Genomic DNA, 20621 nt, shown 5'->3' on the forward strand with positions numbered 1-20621 from the left:
GATGGGTATGGGGTACATAATGAAGATATTAAACTAGGTATGCTGTGGTTTTACATACCTATCCACGGCAGTGTATGCCACGATACCTTTATAGGTGTGATAAATGGTCTTCAAAGCCATTTATCACATCTGTCAGACACTACAACATCATGGGATCTTGATACAAGGAATTCTTCAATACTTATCCAACCTTTGGACGAAGACCTACTTCGACTAGTGGATGGTACCACTATGACCCCACCTCCTCCTGCTTCGCCTCACCTCACTACAGTATATAAGCCACGTCTACGGCCCTATGCTGTACTTTCTACAAGATCGATGGACTGAACACATCGACTCCAGGCTGAGGGACTGATTACCTCAAACTCCTCCTCTCCTTACACCTTTCTGCTTTGTATTGGACTGATGAAGCCACTGTATGGCGAAACGTTTTCTGAATAAAGACTCCCATATGTTGCATAAGTGTCTCAATCTTCACCTATTATAGGTGTTCTGAGTGATATTTTATACCTCAGACTAACAGTTATCTTATGTATGGCCACAGGAGGTAACTTATCCATGTATTATTAAATAGCATCTCGCACGTGATAACGACAACCTTAGATATAAGAGTGAATACAAAAAGGCCAATAGTGAACCTGAGGATTCCAAAATGGATGGTTACAGAACCTCTCGATGTAACAGGCCTATGATATGGAGGCCTATAAGTCTCTGTAATGGACCAAAAAACGTGACAATTACATCTTTGTAATCCCTATATTTGAGGTATAGTAACATTTCTTAATTTTACCCCCACGACATTCACCATTTAACCTCTTCTTCCTCTGTGGGAAGCTCTAACCTGGCAGGTTTGCTCCTGAGAATTTGTCTGGTGATACTGCCAAAATGTCGGAATAATATCATTATTTACTACCAGTACATGTACATCCAGGTTATCCTGGGTGGCTAACCCTCCCTACTCCAGGTTATCCTAGGTGGCTAACCCTCCCTACCTGGGGTTATCCTGGGTGGCTAACCCTCCAGGTTAAAAATCCCAACAAATTCTTACCTCCTTCTCTAGGTTCAGGTATGGAAACCCATAGCCTTGGAATTCACCTCTTCTCGTCTGATGAGTGACGTTAAGCAGTGTGGGGTTTGGTTAGTACTTGGGTGGGTGACGATGAGTGATGTTAAGCAGTGTGGGGTTTGGTTAGTACTTGGGTGGGTGACTTGATGAGTGACGTTAAGCAGTGTGGGGTTTGGTTAGTACTTGGGTGGGTGACTTGATGAGTGAAGTTAAGCAGTGTGGGGTTTGGTTAGTACTTGGGTGGGTGACGATGAGTGATGTTAAGCAGTGTGGGGTTTGGTTAGTACTTGGGTGGGTGACTTGATGAGTGACGTTAAGCAGTGTGGGGTTTGGTTAGTACTTGGATGGGTATTTGCCTGGGAACACCAAATGCTGCTGGCATTCACTTTTTCAAGGATTTCAGTAGAGATCAAGGACCCCAGTGGAAAGTAAGGACCCCCTTGAAAATCAAGGACTCTCTGGAAAGCATGGACCCCCTAGAAAGCAATGACCCCTGGAATTCAAGGACCCCCTAGAATAAGTAAGTTTATTCAAGTATACACAAATACAGTTATATAGAATTATCGTACATAGCAGCATACTGGTGGCCTGGTGGCTAACGCTCTCGCTTCACACTGCGAGGGCCTGGGTTCGATTCCCAGCCAGAGTAGAAACATTGGACTGGTTTCTTTCCACCTGTTGTCTATGTTCCCCATCAGTAAAATGGGTACCTGGGTGTTAGTGGACTGGTGTGTGTAAATTTTACCTTATCCCTAGTAGACCCTCGTATTGTAGATAGTCGTAATGACCCTCGGGTAGTAGATAGTCTTAATGACCCTCGTATTGTAGATAGTCTTAATGACCCTCGTGTAGTAGATAGTCTTTTTAGTATGATAATAAGATGTTATCTTCATTATAGAATAATAAGAAAATATTATAACCTTTATATTATAATAATAAGGTAAAAGGACCCCAATGGAAATAAGTCACTCTGTCTGACTTTTTTGGGTTATCCTAGGTTCTCTACACATATGCTGCTATGTATGATAATTCTATGTAACTGTATTGTGTATACCTGAATAAATTTACTTACTTACTTACTTACTTACATCCTGAGTGTTAGTGAACTGGTGTGGGTCATATCCTGGGTGTTAGTGGACTGGTGTGGGTCACATCCTGAGTGTTAGTGAACTGGTGTGGGTCATATCCTGGGTGTTAGTGGACTGGTGTGGGTCACATCCTGGGTGTTAGTGGACTGGTGTGGGTCACATCCTGGATGTTAGTGGACTGGTGTGGGTCACATCCTGGGTGTTAGTGGACTGGTGTGGGTCACATCCTGGGTGTTAGTGGACTGGTGTGGGTCACATCCTGGATGTTAGTGGACTGGTGTGGGTCACATCCTGGGTGTTAGTGGACTGGTGTGGGTCACATCCTGGATGTTAGTGGACTGGTGTGGGTCACATCCTGGATGTTAGTGGACTGGTGTGGGTCACATCCTGGATGTTAGTGGACTGGTGTGGGTCACATCCTGGATGTTAGTGGACTGGTGTGGGTCACATCCTGGGTGTTAGTGGACTGGTGTGGGTCACATCCTGGATGTTAGTGGACTGGTGTGGGTCACATCCTGGATGTTAGTGGACTGGTGTGGGTCACATCCTGGATGTTAGTGGACTGGTGTGGGTCACATCCTGGGTGTTAGTGGACTGGTGTGGGTCACATCCCGGGACACTGACCTAATTTACCCGACATGCGGAGCATAACAAGGTACTTTCTATATAGTAGTATGTCATTGTTGTCAGCTGGGACTGTATACCTTGTACATGTACTTGTAGTAAATAAAGATATATATGTGTAGAGAACCTAGGATAACCCAAAAAAGTCAGACAGTGACTTATTTCCATTCCCCTGGAAAGCAAGGACCCCCACTGAAAGCAAGGACCCCCACTGAAAGCAAGGGCCCAGTGGAAACCAAGGACCTAATAGTAATAATGGACCTTAATGGATTATTATTATTATTATTATAATCAAGGGGGAAGCGCTAAACCCGGAGGATTATACAGCGCCTGGGGGGGGGGATGTGGAAGGCATTCAGGCTTAATTCGGGGAACTGGAGCACAGATCCAATTCCCTAAATCAAGAGCCCCTCACCAACATCAAGGAACCTTCCTTGAGGGGGGACCTCAATGGAAAGCAAGGATCCCAGTAGAAATAAAGGGCCCCAATAGAAATAAAGAATCCCAATAGAATTCAAGGACCTGAATGGAAAGCAAAGATGCTAACGTAAATCAAGGACCCCAATGGAAATAAGTCACTTCTCTGACCTTTTTGTCATACTAGAACATTTCCTAGATATAATAATTGCAGTCAACTAAATTCAGAGGACATTATTTTAGTGTTGTAGTGCCTGGAGTGCAGCCATTGGCTGAGAATGGACCAATGAGGGTTGAGAGTGTTAACCAGCTGTTTGTGTTGATCATTGTGTTGTTTACATCAGCTGGTGATCCTCTCACTTGTTAACTAGTGGTTATTACACCACTTTGTGGCCTCTAATGACCAGTGTTGGCGCTCGTTACTGCCTCTACTGGTACACTGGAGGACACCTGAGTTCCTCTGTCTTATAAACTAGTGTTTATTGCAGCTTTTGTTGCCTCTAATGACTCGTTGTTTATACTAGTTCACTTGTTACTTCCTCTAGTGATTCTCTGCCTTATAACAAGTGTTTATTATATATTTAGTTTAGTTTAATGACCAGTTATTCAGTCGTTACTTTAACTAGTCGTTCACTCGTTACTTCCTCTAGTTATTCACTTGTTACTTCCTCTAGTTATTCACTCGTTACTTCCTCTAGTTATTCACTTGTTACTTCCTCTAGTTATTCACTCGTTACTTCCTCTAGTTATTCACTCGTTACTTCCTCTAGTTATTCACTCGTTACTTCCTCTAGTTATTCACTTGTTACTTCCTCTAGTTATTCACTTGTTACTTCCTCTAGTTATTCACTCGTTACTTCCTCTAGTTATTCACTTGTTACTTCCTCTAGTTATTCACTCGTTTCTTCCTCTAGTTATTCACTTGTTACTTCCTCTAGTTATTCACTCGTTACTTCCTCTAGTTATTCACTCGTTACTTCCTCTAGTTATTCACTCGTTACTTCCTCTAGTTATTCACTCGTTACTTCCTCTAGTTATTCACTCCTTACTTCCTCTAGTTATTCACTCGTTACTTTAACTAGTTATTCACTCGTTACATCTAGTTATTCACTCGTTACTTCAACTAGTTATTCACTCGTTACTTTAACTAGTTATTCGCTTGTTACTTCCTCTAGTTATTCACTCGTTACTTTAACTAGCTGTTCACTCGTTACTTCATCAAGTTATTCACTCATTACTTTAACTAGCTGTTCACTCGTTACTTCATCAAGTTATTCACTCGTTACATCCTCTAGTTATAAACTCGTTACTTCCTCTAGTTATCACTTGTTACTTCCTCTAGTTATTCACTCGTTAGTTCCTCTAGTTATTCACTCGTTACTTCATCTAGTTATTCACTCGTTACATCCTCTAGTTATTCACTCCTTACTTCATCTAGTTATTCACTTGTTACTTCCTCTAGTTATAAACTCGTTACTTCCTCTACTTATCACTTGTTACTTCCTCTAGTTATTTACTCGTTAGTTCCTCTAGTTATTCACTCGTTACTTCATCTAGTTATTCACTCATTACATCCTCTAGTTATTCACTCGTTACTTCATCTAGTTATTCACTTGTTACTTCCTCTAGTTATAAACTCGTTACTTCCTCTAGTTATTCACTTGTTACTTCCTCTAGTTATAAACTCGTTACTTCCTCTAGTTATCATTTGTTACTTCCTCTAGTTATTCAGTCGTTACTTCCTCTAGTATTACCTCATACTTGACACTTCATCGTACTTGTCGGTTATTAACCTACATTATACAGTTAATTGTGAAAGTTATAGAAATTTAAATGTCATGTGTAACTAATTATGATGTGAATGAGAATGATGTAAGATGTGAATGTTAAGTTTAACTGTCATTACTCGTTTAAGTTTTATGTATAATAAGGTAGTTTTTGTGTTATTGGGGTAAAAAAATGAATAGCCATTTCTGTCCCTTCAAGGGGATGAGGTTGGGGGAGGGGGTTGTTTTGGTGCTAGTGAAGGGCTCTTGATCCATGGAATCAGAGCCATCCTCCATTTCCTTTAATCAAACATGATGACTTTGCATTTTTAAGGCATCGCGTGACTCAGAAATTTGGCCGGTGTTCTTGGCCTGCCCAAACATAAGCAGAGACTGTATCATGTTACCAGATATTTAGTGTCAGTATATTTTTTGTAAGACCTCGACTTACAGACACATTGAGAATTTTGTGTATTGTGTATATAATTATTATACACAATTCAGAATGTCCTCAATGTGTTCGTGATTTCAAGACTTCCTGTATTACAAATGTTATACACAATTCAGGAGGTCTCCAATGTGTTTGTGAGTCGAGGACTTACCGTTCTCATTTTTATAGGCTTCTCTAAGCTTACCTATAAACCGGTCGCTACTTGACTGCTGTATCAGTAGCCTTTAACACACTTTTGCTACCCAGCTACCAGTTAAATATGCACTTCCTATATATTACCACTTACCCATAAACATACTACTAGCCTATTCTCTTCATGTTATATGGCTTAACTTGGTTATTATTGTCATGCCCACTATTAGGGCACATGTAGGTTCACACAGATTGATGGAGAGTGAATAGTTGATAGCAATTCTACCTGTACAGTACAGGTGCTTCATGACTTTTCATAGTTCGACTTGCAATATTTCAACCATGATAGTGCAAGAGCATTTATACTTTGGAGATGAAACTTAAGATAATTACCCAACATGAAGGCAGCAAGTCCATAAATTGTCTTCATTTATTAACTTTTCATTACTGGTAATTATTTGTTTATTTACTTATTCATTGACAGCAGTTATTTATTTAGTTATTTAGCATATATTCATGTTTATGTTCCTGGAAATCAGCAGTTTACATGGAATTATGTTATGGGGACTGATAAACATATGGCAAACATGGAGTTATGTTCTTGAGTCCTTCAAAAAAAAGCCAAAGAAGTTTATGTATATCAATTTGTTGTAACCTTAAATTCTGGTTAGTAATAGTTGTTTGCCTTGACACATGCAGAGAAGGTTAGTGTGGCCCTACTGGGCCATTATAGATGGCTGTGGTTCTTGGACTGAGGTGGATAGTTATGGTTTTTGAGCTGAGGTGAATTGCTGCAGTTATCATGTTGATTTTAATATAGAGTTGTTAGTAGATGATGACTGTACTGGAGTTCTTAAGTATTCTGTAATCCATCTGTGGTTTGTTTTACCCTGCAATAATTGATACAGCTGACTATAAGGTGTTATCACCTGCTTCAGAACCTGCTTCATGTCAGTGCTTCTAGATGTGTCAGGGTCCGATTGAGTACAAAAAAAAAAGTCTACAGTTTTATCAGCACTCATGTATCACTTGGAGTATTAATTGTTAAGATATAGTTCCTTCTACCTCATCCTCTTCTGTTACCTGCCTCACTTATATCTGAGAATTGACTTCCTCCAACATTTTTTTTTTTTTATTTGGTGTTCATTGTCTTGTAACACATGATTGCAACAGAATCACACAATGGGTGAGACTTGAACTCCTGGCAAGCAAGTCCTGAAACACTCAAGCCAGTGTGTTGACCACATGACCAGCTGGCTCTGAACTAGCTGTTTCAGTGGTTTGAATCTCACCCATTCTGTGATCTGGTTGCAATTGTCTTGTAACATATCTTGAAGCTCTGGCTTGTTACTGCCCTTCCAATATTCACAATTTCCTGGACTTGACTCTGTTGAGGGAAAACCTGTGAAATTATTCACCATAGTAGGCCTCTTCCCCAGCTTCCCATTATTGTTGAGTGGGGAATTTCATTGATTACATGTGTTTACATGTGTGTGTTTCATTGATTACATCTTCAAAATTAAATTTACTCAAGAACACTGGCACTCCACTGTCTGGGTCATCAGCCATTGCTGCGATAAGTTTCTGCACCGCCCTGCATCTGTAGTGGCACTGAATCTCTTAATCGCTCTTTGATCCAATGGAGGTACCAAACATGTCGTACTTAGTGATAAAAACAGAACCTAAACATTTGGGTACAGAAACTCCAAGATTTGAGGATGGCTATGGGTAAAAAGCTTTTTATATAAAATATTAAGAATGAAAAATCACAATACCATTACTGGAACAATAAAGAAATAACCTGCACATAGGAGAAAGAAACTTATGATGACATTTCAGTCCGTCTTAGACTAATAACTAGTTAATAGTCCAAGTCGGACTGAAACATTGTCATAAGTTTCGTTTTCCTATGTGTGGGTTATTTACGTAAAATATTAAGATTTTGCTTAATTTTCCTCTTAAAATGCTGTTTAGAGAGTAAGTTTGATTTAAAATTACATTTTACTCATTTCTACACATCATAAAGGGAAACCTTTAAATGAAATATTATTTTGGAAAAGGTACACTGACTGAATGAATAAAATAATACTTGAACCACTCAATATGACTTAACATTCTTGTTCATATTATGCAGGAGAGCCCCTCTTATACAGCTCTGATAGTTGAATGGGCAGTTTCTTGTGCTCAATTGAAATAGCCAAGAATTAGGCCAATTTGAGCACGGGAATTGGTTTAAAATAGGCCTCAAATTGGGCGAAATCACAGTTGTGTAAAGTTCTCCATGACCTCCAACTTCACACCTGCTTAATTCCATAAGTTTTATATCCAATTTTTGCATTTTTGGTGTCATCACCTTTACAAAATGATTCTCTACCATTTTACAAGCCTTTTAAAAAATGTGACACTAATGGGACTTTTAATTCTGGGTGTAACAACAGTTAAGAACATTAGGAGGAACACTGCAGTAAGCCTACTGGCCCATACTTGGCAAGTCCTTGTCAAACCCATACTCACTAACAAAAATATCCACCCAACCCATTATCAGTGTTACCCAAGGAATAAGTTTTGATAACCCTATTAACTCAAGTGTGTAGGTCCCACTGAAACCCAACCCCTCTCACTCATGTGCACACCCCACTCAGATCCAACCCCTCTCACTCATGAATTTATTTAACCTATATTTGAAGCTTCCAAAGCTTTTGGCTTCAATGAATTAATGTCATAAAATACAGTGGACCCCCGCATAACGATCACCTTCGAATGTGACCAATTATGTAAGTGTATTTATGTAAGTGCGTTTGTACGTGTATGTTTGGGGGTCTGAAATGGACTAATCTACTTCACAATATTCCTTATGGGAACAAATTCGGTCAGTACTGGCACCTGAACATACTTCTGGAGTGAAAAAATATCGTTAACCGGGGGTCCACTGTATACACAAGTCTTTTCCTCTTTTTGATATCACATATTACCGTATTTCACAGCTTATTAGACATATTTTTTTTCCATAAAATGTCTCCAAAACCCAGCCTGTGTCCTATAAACTGAAGGTCGTTGACAGGAGCTATAAGTTTGGGGTGTCGGGTGGGCTGTAGCTCTCCCATTTACGTCCAATGCCGAGCCATTGAAACTAAAACAAGTCTTATAAGCTGCAAAATACGGTATTCATATCCTACAGTACAGTAGTCCTCCCATATCCGCGGGAGATACATTTCAAGACCTGCCATGGATACCCAGAGCCACGGATAGTACCGAATCCTATATACATGTAAGTCATTTCTCGTTTGGATACCCAGAGCCACGGATAGTACCGAATCCTATATACGTATAAGTCATTTCTCGTTTACATACATACCTATGATAAAGTTTAGTTGATAAATTATGTGCAGTAAGTTGAGAATTATCACTTTTTCACTGATGGGAAACACTTCACAGCTTCTCATAGGCTTTGAAGAACTGCCAACATTACTTTTATGCTTTGGAGTTATTATAAAGAATAAAGAATAAAGATTTAATTTCTCTGTAAAGGTTACAATGTGTAATTACAGTTTTGGTTTGTTAAAAACAAAGAAAGTCACTATCACGCCGGGGCATTTCGGTGCAGACTAATCCTAGTACATAATAACTAATTAAATCTAGACAAGATAAGAGTTGTTAACTTTTTAATAAATCTTTATTTAATCTTAATACTAATGTGAGGTAGTCAAGGTGGAGGGCTATAAGAATAATAATCTTAAAGTTGTACATAAGGTCACAGACCGGGCCGCGGGGGCGTTGACCCCCGGAACTCTCTCCAGGTAAACTCCAGGTAATAAAAATAATATTACAATTAATGGTACAGACAGTAATATTTCATGGAGTGGCAGATGTTTAACAGACTAAAGGTCATATAATATTTTGGAGAGTTGCTTCAAACTGTTTAGTACAGTGGACCCCCGCTTAACGATCACCTCCAAATGCGACCAATTATGTAAGTGTATTTATGTAAGTGCGTTTGTACGTGTATGTTTGGGGGTCTGAAATGGACTAGTCTACTTCACAATATTCCTTATGGGAAAAAATTCGGTCAGTACTGGCACCTGAACATACTACTGGAATGAAAAAAGTTCGTTAACCGGGGGTCCACTGTAGTTGTTTAGTAGTTGTTTAGTAGTTGTTTAGGTTGGTTTGGTTAGTATTGAGAGATGAGATGATTTTTAAGCATACATTGTAGTCCTAAATTTATATGTAGTCAGGGGATCCTTTACCGGTTCAGGTAGTGAATTCCAGATCTTCGGGCCCTTTATGTGCACTGTATTTTTGCATAGTGTGAGACGGACACGAGGGATGTTGAAGAGTGCTTTGTGCCTTGTATTGTGACTGTGCGTTCTGTTGTGGCTATTAAGAAGTTTAAATGGAGAGTTTATATTGGAGTTTAATGTTCTGTATATGTAGTAGGCACAATAATATGAGTGTATGTCTCGTATATTTAGTAGGTTCAGGCTTTTGAAAAGTGGTGGGGTGTGCTGTCTTGCACAGGAGCTGGTAATCATCTACACAGCAGCTTTTTGTTGGGTAATTAAAGGTTTAAGGTGGTTGGCTGTGGTTAATCCCCAGGCACAAATACCATAGGTGAGGTAGGGATATATTAAAGAGTGGTATAGGGTAAGGAGTGTCGTTTGGGGTACCTAGTATCGTTTCTTGGAAAGGATACCTACTGATTTGGAAATTTTCTTGGATATGTGTTGGATGTGGGAATGAAATTTAAGATTACAGTCAAGGAGAAGACCTAGAAATTTACCCTCAGTGTGTCTTGTAATAGGGAAACCATTTATTGATATATTAAGTTGGATATTTAAGGCTCTGTTTCCTAACATCATGAAATATGTTTTTTCTATGTTGAGAGTGAGTTTGTTGGTCATCATCCAAGTACATGTATATATTTTTAGCAGCTCGTTGTTTATAGTGTCTCTAAGTATCGCTGGGTCTGAGTGGGAGTAGACATAAATAGTGTCATGAGTGAATAGAACTGGTTTAAGGAGTTAAGATGCATTGGGGAGATCATTGATGTAGATGAGAAAGAGGAGTGGGCCTAGGACACTACCCTGGGGCACTCTGACAGCTACAGGCTGGATAGGGTAGTTGACTCCACTTGCGTATACATACTGGTGCCTATCATTAAGATAAGATTTTAGGTAATCAAGGGAATGTTCTCTGATGCAGTAATGATTTAATTTTAGGTGCAGGAGATTGTGGTCCACTGTATCAAATGCTTTCCGTAGGTCAGTGATGAGCCCCATTGGATATTCATTTTTATCGAGGGCTGTACATATTAGTTCAAGCATTTGTATAATAGCTTCATTCATACTTTTTTTTGGTCTAAACCCAGACTGGCAGGGGTTAAGTACATACATTGTTGGATATAAAGTAGGAGTAAAGTTGAATATTTTAGAAAGTAAGGGCAAGTTTGATGTTGGTCTATAGTTATTCACATCAGTGGGATCACCTCCTTTGAGGATTGGAGTAACCCTTGCTGTCTTGAGTATGGATGGGAAGGTTGAGGACTCAGCAAATTTGTTAAACAGTGTTGCAATAATGGGTGACAGTACATGTGCTGCTTTATTAATCCTCTGTGAGTAGGTGCCATAGTACTACAGCTTTGAAGTGAGGGTCAGTGCCATAGTACTATGCCTTGAGTTCAGCCCACTCAGATAAGCTGTGAGCAGTAAATTCAGGCCTAGATATGAGACAGTGGGTCTATGTGGTAAATGTGCACCTTATAAAAGAATCCTTCAGCAAGCAGTTCATAATGGGATTAAAAAAACTGTGACTGTGATTAACACATACTTTGTGGTGTATTTTTGTATGGTTCTTATGGTTGTATTCTCAGTTTCTTGGTGTCTTGATAGACTGTAAGATATATTTCAATGATTTTGATTGATTTCAGGGGTGAAAGTAGCTTGAAACTGAGCTCAAAGTAGCAGAAATGTTCGCTTTTTGCTGATATTCCAGAGTACACAAATTACATCACTCTTCCAATGCACTTCAAACTGGTTGGTTTAATACTCGTTCATAAATGTGCTGACATTATTTATGCAATTACAGTGGTACCTCGGGATACGAACAGCTCAAAACTTGAACACTTATGTAAGTGTATTTATGTAAGTGCTTTTCTAAGTGTATTTTTGGGGGTCTAAAACGAATTAATCTAATTTACATTATTCCTTATGGGAACAAATTCGTTTGGTATCGGCACTTGAACAGCCTTCTGGAATGAATTAAGTTCGTATCCCGAGGTACCACTGTATTACAATAGTGCCTAACAGTAAATCTTCTATTTTTTGTGTGAATAAAAATTCAAAATTGAAAGCAAGTGCCAGGAATTTCTACATTGTTTATTCTGGACCCTATTTTTAAATTGGCAATTTTTAAATTTTTGTGTGAATTTGGTCAAATTACCAATTTCTGATCACTTTTTTGGGTAGTTGAAATAGGTAAATGGGTGGTTTCTTGTACTCAATCAGTAGAATAGAAGGAATACCAGCAAAATAGCAATGAGTTTGGTCAACTGGAACAGTGGAATTGGCTGAAAATAGGGCTCAAAGTGGGAAAAATCGCCTATGAGAAAATATTGCCTAGACCACTAACTTTGCGAGAGCGTAATTCTGTAAATTTTTCAGCAAATTTCATACTTTTCTTTTCATTACCTTCTGAAAAAGATTCCCTATCATTTCATAAGATTTTTTTTTTTTTTAAATTTTTCGACCCTGAGAGAAATTCTGAGATCAGGGGTTCTGACCCTGAAAGGTTTAAGCAAAATTAAAGGTTATTTTTGGGCTACAGTAAGCCGTGGATAACTGAAACCGTGGAAATAGAATCTGCGGATACTGGGGTTCTAGCAGGAGGATTAATTTGCCCAAAATGCATTGCATATTAGTGGCTTTCTTTTGTGCCTACAAATGTTTTAATGCATGTAAACTACATTATTTTTGTACCATGAGGCTGAAAAAAATTTAAATTTGAAGAATAAAAAGGCACAATACCATGAGTGGAAGAATACACAAATAACCCACATATGGGAGAGAGAAATTTTTGACAACGTTTGAATCCAACTTGGACTGGTTAATGGTCCAAGTCACACTGCAATGTCGTCATAAGTTTCTATGTGCAGGTTATTTGTGTTTTGAATTTGAATGGTGTTTCGTGCACCTTCAAATGACTCTCCTTTCTTTTTACTAATAGGCCTTAGGTAATGGTCAGCACAGCAGTATGCCTACTGACGCATGCTAGGCGGGTCTTTCTCAAGTCCATCCTTTCTCATTCCTATACAGTGGACCCCCGGTTAACGATATTTTTTCATTCCAGAAGTATGTTCAGGTGCCAGTACTGACCGAATTTGTTCCCATAAGGAATATTGTGAAGTAGATTAGTCCATTTAAGACCCCCAAACATACACGTACAAACGCACTTACATAAATACACTTACATAATTGGTTGCATTGGGAGGTGATCGTTAAGCGGGGGTCCACTGTATTTGTCTATCATTTTTTTAACTTCACGGTTAAGTGGTAGCTCATTCAGCCCACAACTAAACAACTTGGGTTCGGTTCTGAGATGAGTGGAAATGTTGAGCATGTTTCCTTATACTGTACATGTTGCCTCTGTTGACCTAGCTTGGTTGCCATCACACTCAGCTCACACACTGAGGTCCAGGAATTGATCCTTCGGTATGGCTGGAAAACATCAGAATGTGTTTCCATAAGACACCTGCTGTCCATGTTTACCCATAAGGAAAATGGGTACCTGGGTGTTAGTTGACTGGTGTGGGACAAAATTGACCTAATTTGCCCAAAATGCTCTGCATAACAAGCAGCTTTCTATATGGTAGTGCTGCATGTCATTGATGTCAGCTAGGTCTATATGCCTTGTAGGTATTACTATTATTATTATTATTATTATTATTATTATTATTATTATTATTATTATTATTATTATTATTATTATTATTATTATTATTATTATAAGTAGGTACTTGGGTGTTAGCCAACTGTTGTGGGTTCCATCCTATACTAATGCAGCCTTTCCTCACTTAGCGACATACTTGTTTACCGATGACTTGGGCTCATGACAGCTCTCTGACCACTATGCATACCTAAATAATGTATATTGGAGTTATATTGGATTTCCTCTATCCTGTTTATAACAATATACACTACTGTATAAACATTTAAAAATATAATTAAAATGTTATATATGGTGCAAAAGTGACATTAAAACAATATCAAAGATGGTTGACACAAACCCACTACCAGTATAGTATGCTCCTTGTTTAGCAACAAATTCGTTTACTGACTTGGTCTTAGGAATGGAATTCCGTCGTTAAGTGAGGAGAGGCTGTACAACTTTATTACAACATGAAACATTGTTTATACAGAAATGGGTGACACTTGAGTACGTGTTGAAAGAGCGTAGTTATGCAAAGCATTTCTGGCAAGCTTAAGCCTTACTTAAGACTACAAGTTATTATCACTGAACATATATACTTATAAGAAAAAAGTTAATTTGGTTATAATCTAATAGGTTTATAGTTTTTATTTTTAACATTTGATGACACTAGATATGACCCACATACATGTAATTGAGTTTGTTTGATAATTCTGAGTTACTGACCCTCTTGCTTATCCAAAAAATTCTTATTTTACCCAAGGAGTTAGCTTCAGTGACACTACTTGGCAGTTTGCTCAACTCATCTACAACTTTTGCTAAACCAGATCTCAGTTTATCAAACTTAAATCCATTGTTTCCAGTTTTTAGTTAGAAATCCTTATCACCTTATTTATATCATATTTATATGATTGTGGGCTTTCAATCATACATTTGTCTAACCTATTTTCAGAATTGTGTAGTATAAGTATCAAATTTCCACATATCTCAAAAGGAAGGAATACAGTAGCTGGCTGGCCATCTCAGCATATAAAAATTCTCACTGAGATTCTCATAAATGATGAACCATGAGTTGCTCTGAAGGCAATCTGGATCTTTTCCAAGGAGCAGAATTTGCCTGTTATCGGGACCTGGAGAAAGCCATACGCGCTCATAGTGAAGCTACTTACATTCATTGGGTTAAGTCTGATTGCAAGAAAGTTGTCACTGCTAATCAGTGTCTGACCAGAGATACCGATCAGTATGAGTCTAAATTTGTATATCGTTATATCAAGTACAAATGCAAGCACGGAGGGGTGGCAGCACAAAGTGTTGCATCAACTGGAGCTCGCCCAAACCAGCGCTCATTCAAGTTAAACTGTCCTGCCAAGATTTATGCCAGTGTGGATAGGAAAAAAAACTGCATGATAGTGAAGACTTTTAATGATGTACATAATCATGGAGCGTCTCGCGAGTTGTTTGAACACTATCCCTCACACAGACGTCTTAATGATGCACAAGAGGAGGCTGTCCGAGATAGGCCAAGGAAAAAAGTAAATGTCATATACCCACAAGACTACGTGAGATTTAAGGTAAGCATATGTCAATATATATTAATCCATTTAAAAGTTACATATTTTACTAATAAGAAAAAAGAGACCTTTTTCAGATTAGTAATCAAGGAAGGTTAATAACCCAGGGTAATTCAAGAAAGCCAAGCAGAGTGACTTATTTCCATTGTGGTCTTTAGGTCCTTCAAGATGCCACTCACAACAGTCAACTAACTACCAGGTATCTGTTTACTGCTAAGTAAAAGCGATCGTAGGGGCTAGGAGACTTGTATGCACATTCTGCCTCAATGGGGTTCAATCTCTGGGGAGGAGCGAATGGCTAGTGAGAACATTTACATTTTATAAAACGTTAAGTACAAAGAAAGCCACTAACATGCCTGAGCATTTTGGACAGACTAATGCTAATGCTTTAGAAAGAAGCATTCACAAGTTATCGTAAGAGAACCGACATTTAAATTTTCGTAGTTTCAATAAAATTGGTGTTCGTGCAAATCATATTCAGTTTAAAAGCTGCCATCGTAAAGATACACTTAGGGTTTGAACTCGATCAGCTGAGGAGTTCTGGTACTGGAGGGAATGACACACTAATTAAACTAGACATAACATATTAACATAATGTGAACACATTCATGGTTGTGAGGATTTCAGATATTAACCCATTAACTGTCCAAACGTAGATCTACATTTTCGCGCATAGTGCTCCGCCCTTGACTTTCTCCATAAAAAAGCATGTAAAAAATGTAGATCTACTTTCGGAGCACTACACAATTATTATTATTATAATCAAAAAGAAGCGCTAAGCCACAAGGACTATACAGCGAAGCACTACACAAGCGAACGTAGATCTGTGTTTGGACAGTTAACGGGTTAATGAATTATGACGATGTTTTATTCTCCGGTGTGCATGTTATTTTTGTATTGTTCCAGTCAAAGTATTGGCAATTTTTATTCTTGGCTGGAAAGAACAGTTGTGGTGAGTTGTGATGAGATTATTTTGATGCAGGTTAGGTTAGGTAAGGTTCATCAGGAAACAGGACAATTGTTTCCTGATGCTGGTCTTAGTCAGATGACCTGCTGCTGGAGCTTTTGGTCATCAGACTGAGGCCTTCTGCTGGCTTACCACTCCACCCCTTTAAAAAATATGGTTATAGTTATAACCATTTCAGTTGTGACTTAGGTATTTTGATGCAGTTATAACAATAGCTGATGTAACCAGTGGTCTGTGTTGTTTCCAAATCAGTTCACCCAGTGAATTTTGTCTTGTTTTCTCAAGTTTTTATAGAAGGATATAATGACAAATAGGGTTTATAAATCTATGGTGGAAGGTAGGAGCAGAAGGGGTCATTCCAGGAATGGTTGGAGGGGAAGGGGTAAAATTGGCTTTGATTTTCAAGGGCTTAAGCATCCAGCAGGCTTGTGTAAGTATTTATTATTAATTTAGACATGATACATAGAAGTACAAAGAAATGCAGTGGTTAAGTGTAACATGCCAAAAGCCCCTTGTATGAAGAGCATTGTAGATTGGAGTGAATTGAGACAAGTGGTTATTTAATGGATGTGCTGTTGGAGTGTGTGTGTGAACACTTTAATATTTATGAAGGGATTAAAGGGATGCTGGTTAGCTGGACTTAAATCCTGGAGGTGGGAGGTACAGTGCCTGCACTCTGAAGGAGGAGTGGAGGTGGGAGGTACAGTGCCTGCACTCTGAAGGAGGAGTGGAGGTGGGAGGTACAGTGCCTGCACTCTGAAGGAGGGGTGGTGGGAGGTACAGTGCCTGCACTCTGAAGGAGGGGTGGTGGGAGGTACAGTGCCTGCACTCTGAAGAAAGGGTTCCTACTGTAGTAGCTAACTTCTGTATACTGCTAGGTGACTTGGGACAGTAGGTGTTAGACTTACCCCTTTGTCCCACATTGCTCAGAATTTGACACATAAAGTATTCCGATATTTCCATTCTTTCTTCATACCGTTGTATATGAAGACGTGTAACACCTGAGGATCTTTATTGTGGGAATGTTTTGCCTACCAGTAAAGATACTTATATGATTCACACATGTTTTATTCATCTACTTGTTGATTTATTAAACCATTAATATTTTACTGTTGTATTATGTGATTACAGTCACTTGTTTTATTGCGATTCCTTGCTATATACAGGAGGGCCCCACTTATATGGCGGTTTAGGTTCTAGGCTACTGCAATAAAGCGAATCACCATTTTTTTTCACTTTCAAATGAATGTAAACGCTTAATAACATGTTTACACTGTCATATACAGCCTCTCCTCACTTAGCGATGTACTCGTTTACCGATGCCTCGGACTTACGAAGGGCTCTCTGACCAGTATTCATACCTAAATAATGTATAATAGAGCTGATTTCCTCTATTCTGTTTATTTCAATGTACAGTACACTACTGTATAAATATTTAAAAATGCACTACCATCTGACTTACAACCTGCTCGACTTATGACCACTCGTACTTACGACCGTACTGTTTACAGCTTAGCTTAGGTTATTTTGTACTTTTCTGTTCATGCATACAAATGTTTTCGTATGTTTTCATGCATACGAATGTTTTCATATGTTTTCATGCATACGAATGTTTTGTATGCAAATAAACAATTGTTTGTGTTGTACACAGTATTTCTCCTAAACCTTATACATGTAGTATAAAAAACAGTGCTAAAAGCATAAGGTTTGACTTGCGTCCATTTTGACTTACGACCAGTTGGTCGGAACCAAGCTCAGTCGTAAGTTGGATTGTACTTGTATACCAGAGATGTTATAAATGGTGCAAAGGTGACATTAAAACAATAACAAAGATGGGTGTAGCTACAACTAGAAAGTGATCTGATATATCTGTGGCCCCTCTATAAACATGTACATCCTGAAGTCTACTCAACAGTCTTTTATCTACCAATACATAATCCAACAAACTACTGTCATTTCGCCCTACATCATATCGTGTATACTTGTATTACCTATAACTAAACCCCTTTCTATACAAAGTTCAATCAAAGGGCTCCCATTATCATTTACACCTGGCACCCCAAACTTACCTACCACACCCTCTCTAAAAGTTTCTCCTACTTTAGCATTCAAGTCCCCTACCACAATTACTCTCTCACTTGGTTCAAAGGCTCCTATACATTCACTTAACATCTCCCAAAATCTCTCTCTCTCCTCTGCATTCCTCTCTTCTCCAGGTGCATACACGCTTATTATGACCCACTTCTCGCATCCAACCTTTACTTTAATCCACATAATTCTTGAATTTACACATTCATATTCTCTTTTCTCCTTCCATAACTGATCATTTAACATTATTGACACAAACCCACTACCATTATAGTATGCTCCTCACTTAGCGACGAATTCGTTTAATGATGTGGTCTTAGGAACAGAACTCCGTCATTAAGTGAGGAGAGGCTGTATTAAGTTAGCAATAGAACTAGACCTAAAACATAATAAAGAAGTAAAATGCATATACAGTACACTCATTACTTACCTTAAAATATTTTTGGCCTTAATGTAGGGTGAGAAGTGAGTAGTATTTATTGTAGGAAATCAGGAGATGAAAGCAGTCTCTTCTAGCTTTGAATTTATCTTCAGCAACTTTCTCACCTCTCTCAGCCTTCAGAGATTGAAGAGGCTTAGGGCCTTGGACTGGATAATAGCTCAGCTTAAAGGCACGTTGTTATTAGTTTGATCTTCAGTTCACACCAGTAAAAGTTTTTCTGCGTCAACAATACAGTGGAGCCCCGCTTAACGATCACCTCCCAATGCGACCAATTATGTAAGTGTATTTATGTAAGTGCGTTTGTACGTGTATGTTTGGGGGTCTGAAATGGACTAATCTACTTCACAATATTCCTTATGGGAACAAATTCGGTCAGTACTGGCACCTGAACATACTTCTGGAATGAAAAAATATCGTTAACCGGGGGTCCACTGTATTTTCTTATAATTTTAGTATTCACTGATGTACCACTTTTAATTTCCCACAACACTTTTTCCTTAGATGCCATTGTAACACAAAAATAGTATATATAATATATGTAATGACTTTAAAACACTTAAAATTTTGGAAAGTTTCCAGATGGAACCAAGAGATGCAGTGCTCACTGCAACACACCCAAGTTCACTTGCAGAAATAAAGATTATTATTGTTATTATTATTTATTGTTATTATTATTATTATTATTATTATTATTATTATTATTATTATTATTATTATTATTATTATTATTATAAAACACCATGGGGAGGGTGCTCCATAAATAAGTCCATGGTGTCAGTGGTTTTGGGTGGGAGGTTGGATTAACACGTGCGTACGTATTTCATACATGTCCACTGGCTGTTGATACGCATTCATCTCGCATTATGCACACGATTGTGAAGTATTTACCCACAAAACAAACACCTTATATTGTGTACAAGTTGTCTTCACATTAGTGCAGTAGAATACATAACAGCAATACTCCCATTCTCATGCAGCATCACTTTTAGAATGAATGACGCTGTTTGTGAAGGCATACAAAAGGAATATTTTTCTAGTTACCCCAGTAATTGTATAGTGCACACAGTTTCTCTGATGTTGGCCTAGAGTAAATAGAATTCTTGCCATCACTCGTACAAGCCGCCCGGCTACCACATCTCATATTTACGCCAGTTTGTTTTACTGTGGGTATGTATGTGATGTTTATATGATATGTAGCATTTCTTGTATAATTTTGAAAAAATGCCGAAGATGGATTAATGAAAATGACTATAATAATGTAATATGTGACATTTTAACTGCCCCATGGTGATGATTATTATTACAGTGAACCCCCGCATAACGATATTAATCCGTTCCTGAGAGCTCATTGTTATGCGAAATTATCGTTATGCGAATGAATTTTCCCCATAAGAAATAATGGAAATCAAATTAATCCATGCAAGACACCCCAAAGTATGAAAAAAAAAATTTTACCACATGAAATATTAATTTTAATACACACAAACTGAAAAAGACATGCACATTTACATGACACTTACCTTTATTGAAGATCTGGTGATGATTGATAGGATGGGAGGAGGAGAGAGTCTTAGTGTTTAGAAGGGGAATCCCCTTTCATTAAGACTTGAGGTGTCAAATCCTTTTTCGGGGTTACTTCCCTTCTTCTTTTAATGCCACTAGGACCAGCTTCAGAGTCACTGGACTTCTGTCGCACAACATATCTGTCCATAGTGGCCTGTACCTCCCGTTCCTTTATGACTTTCCTAAAGTGTTTCACAACATTGTCAGTGTAATAGTCACCAGCACGGCTTGCAATAGCTGTGTTAGGGTGATTGTCATCAAAAAAGGTTTGCACTTTAAGCCACATTGCACACATTTCCTTAATCTTTGAAGTAGGCAACTTCTTCAATTTCTCTCTCCCCTCCTCCGAAGCAGTTTCCTCAGGTGTGGCCTCATGCTGATGAAGATGATCTAGCAGCTCATCAGTGGTTAGTTCTTCATTGTCCTCCTCCACCAACTCTTCAACATCATCCCCACTAACCTCCAACCCCAAGGACTTTCCCAATGCCACAACGGATTCCTCAACTGGCATAGGATTCCCAGG

General features: G+C 38.5%; 1 protein-coding gene across 4 annotated transcripts in view; it reads left to right on the plus strand.

Moving 5' to 3' along the window:
• Window positions 1-3475: 3475 nt before the first annotated feature.
• LOC128698345 (protein bric-a-brac 2) overlaps window positions 3476-20621 on the plus strand; it is a 330205-nt gene continuing 313059 nt past the window's right edge. Inside the window, exons 1-2 of one of the 4 annotated variants that reach the window (XM_070104471.1) lie at window positions 3606-3629; window positions 14420-15038. In XM_070104471.1, the coding sequence (XP_069960572.1) occupies window positions 14535-15038 (504 nt within the window). In that variant the 5' untranslated portion in view covers window positions 3606-3629; window positions 14420-14534. Of the gene's footprint in view, window positions 3630-14419; window positions 15039-20621 lie in introns of all 4 variants that reach the window. The other 3 variants (XM_070104473.1, XM_070104472.1, XM_070104474.1) reach the window with 3 other exon arrangements.

Source organism: Cherax quadricarinatus, chromosome 92 (genome assembly GCF_038502225.1).
Source record: "Cherax quadricarinatus isolate ZL_2023a chromosome 92, ASM3850222v1, whole genome shotgun sequence".
Taxonomy (NCBI): Eukaryota; Metazoa; Arthropoda; class Malacostraca; order Decapoda; family Parastacidae; genus Cherax; species Cherax quadricarinatus.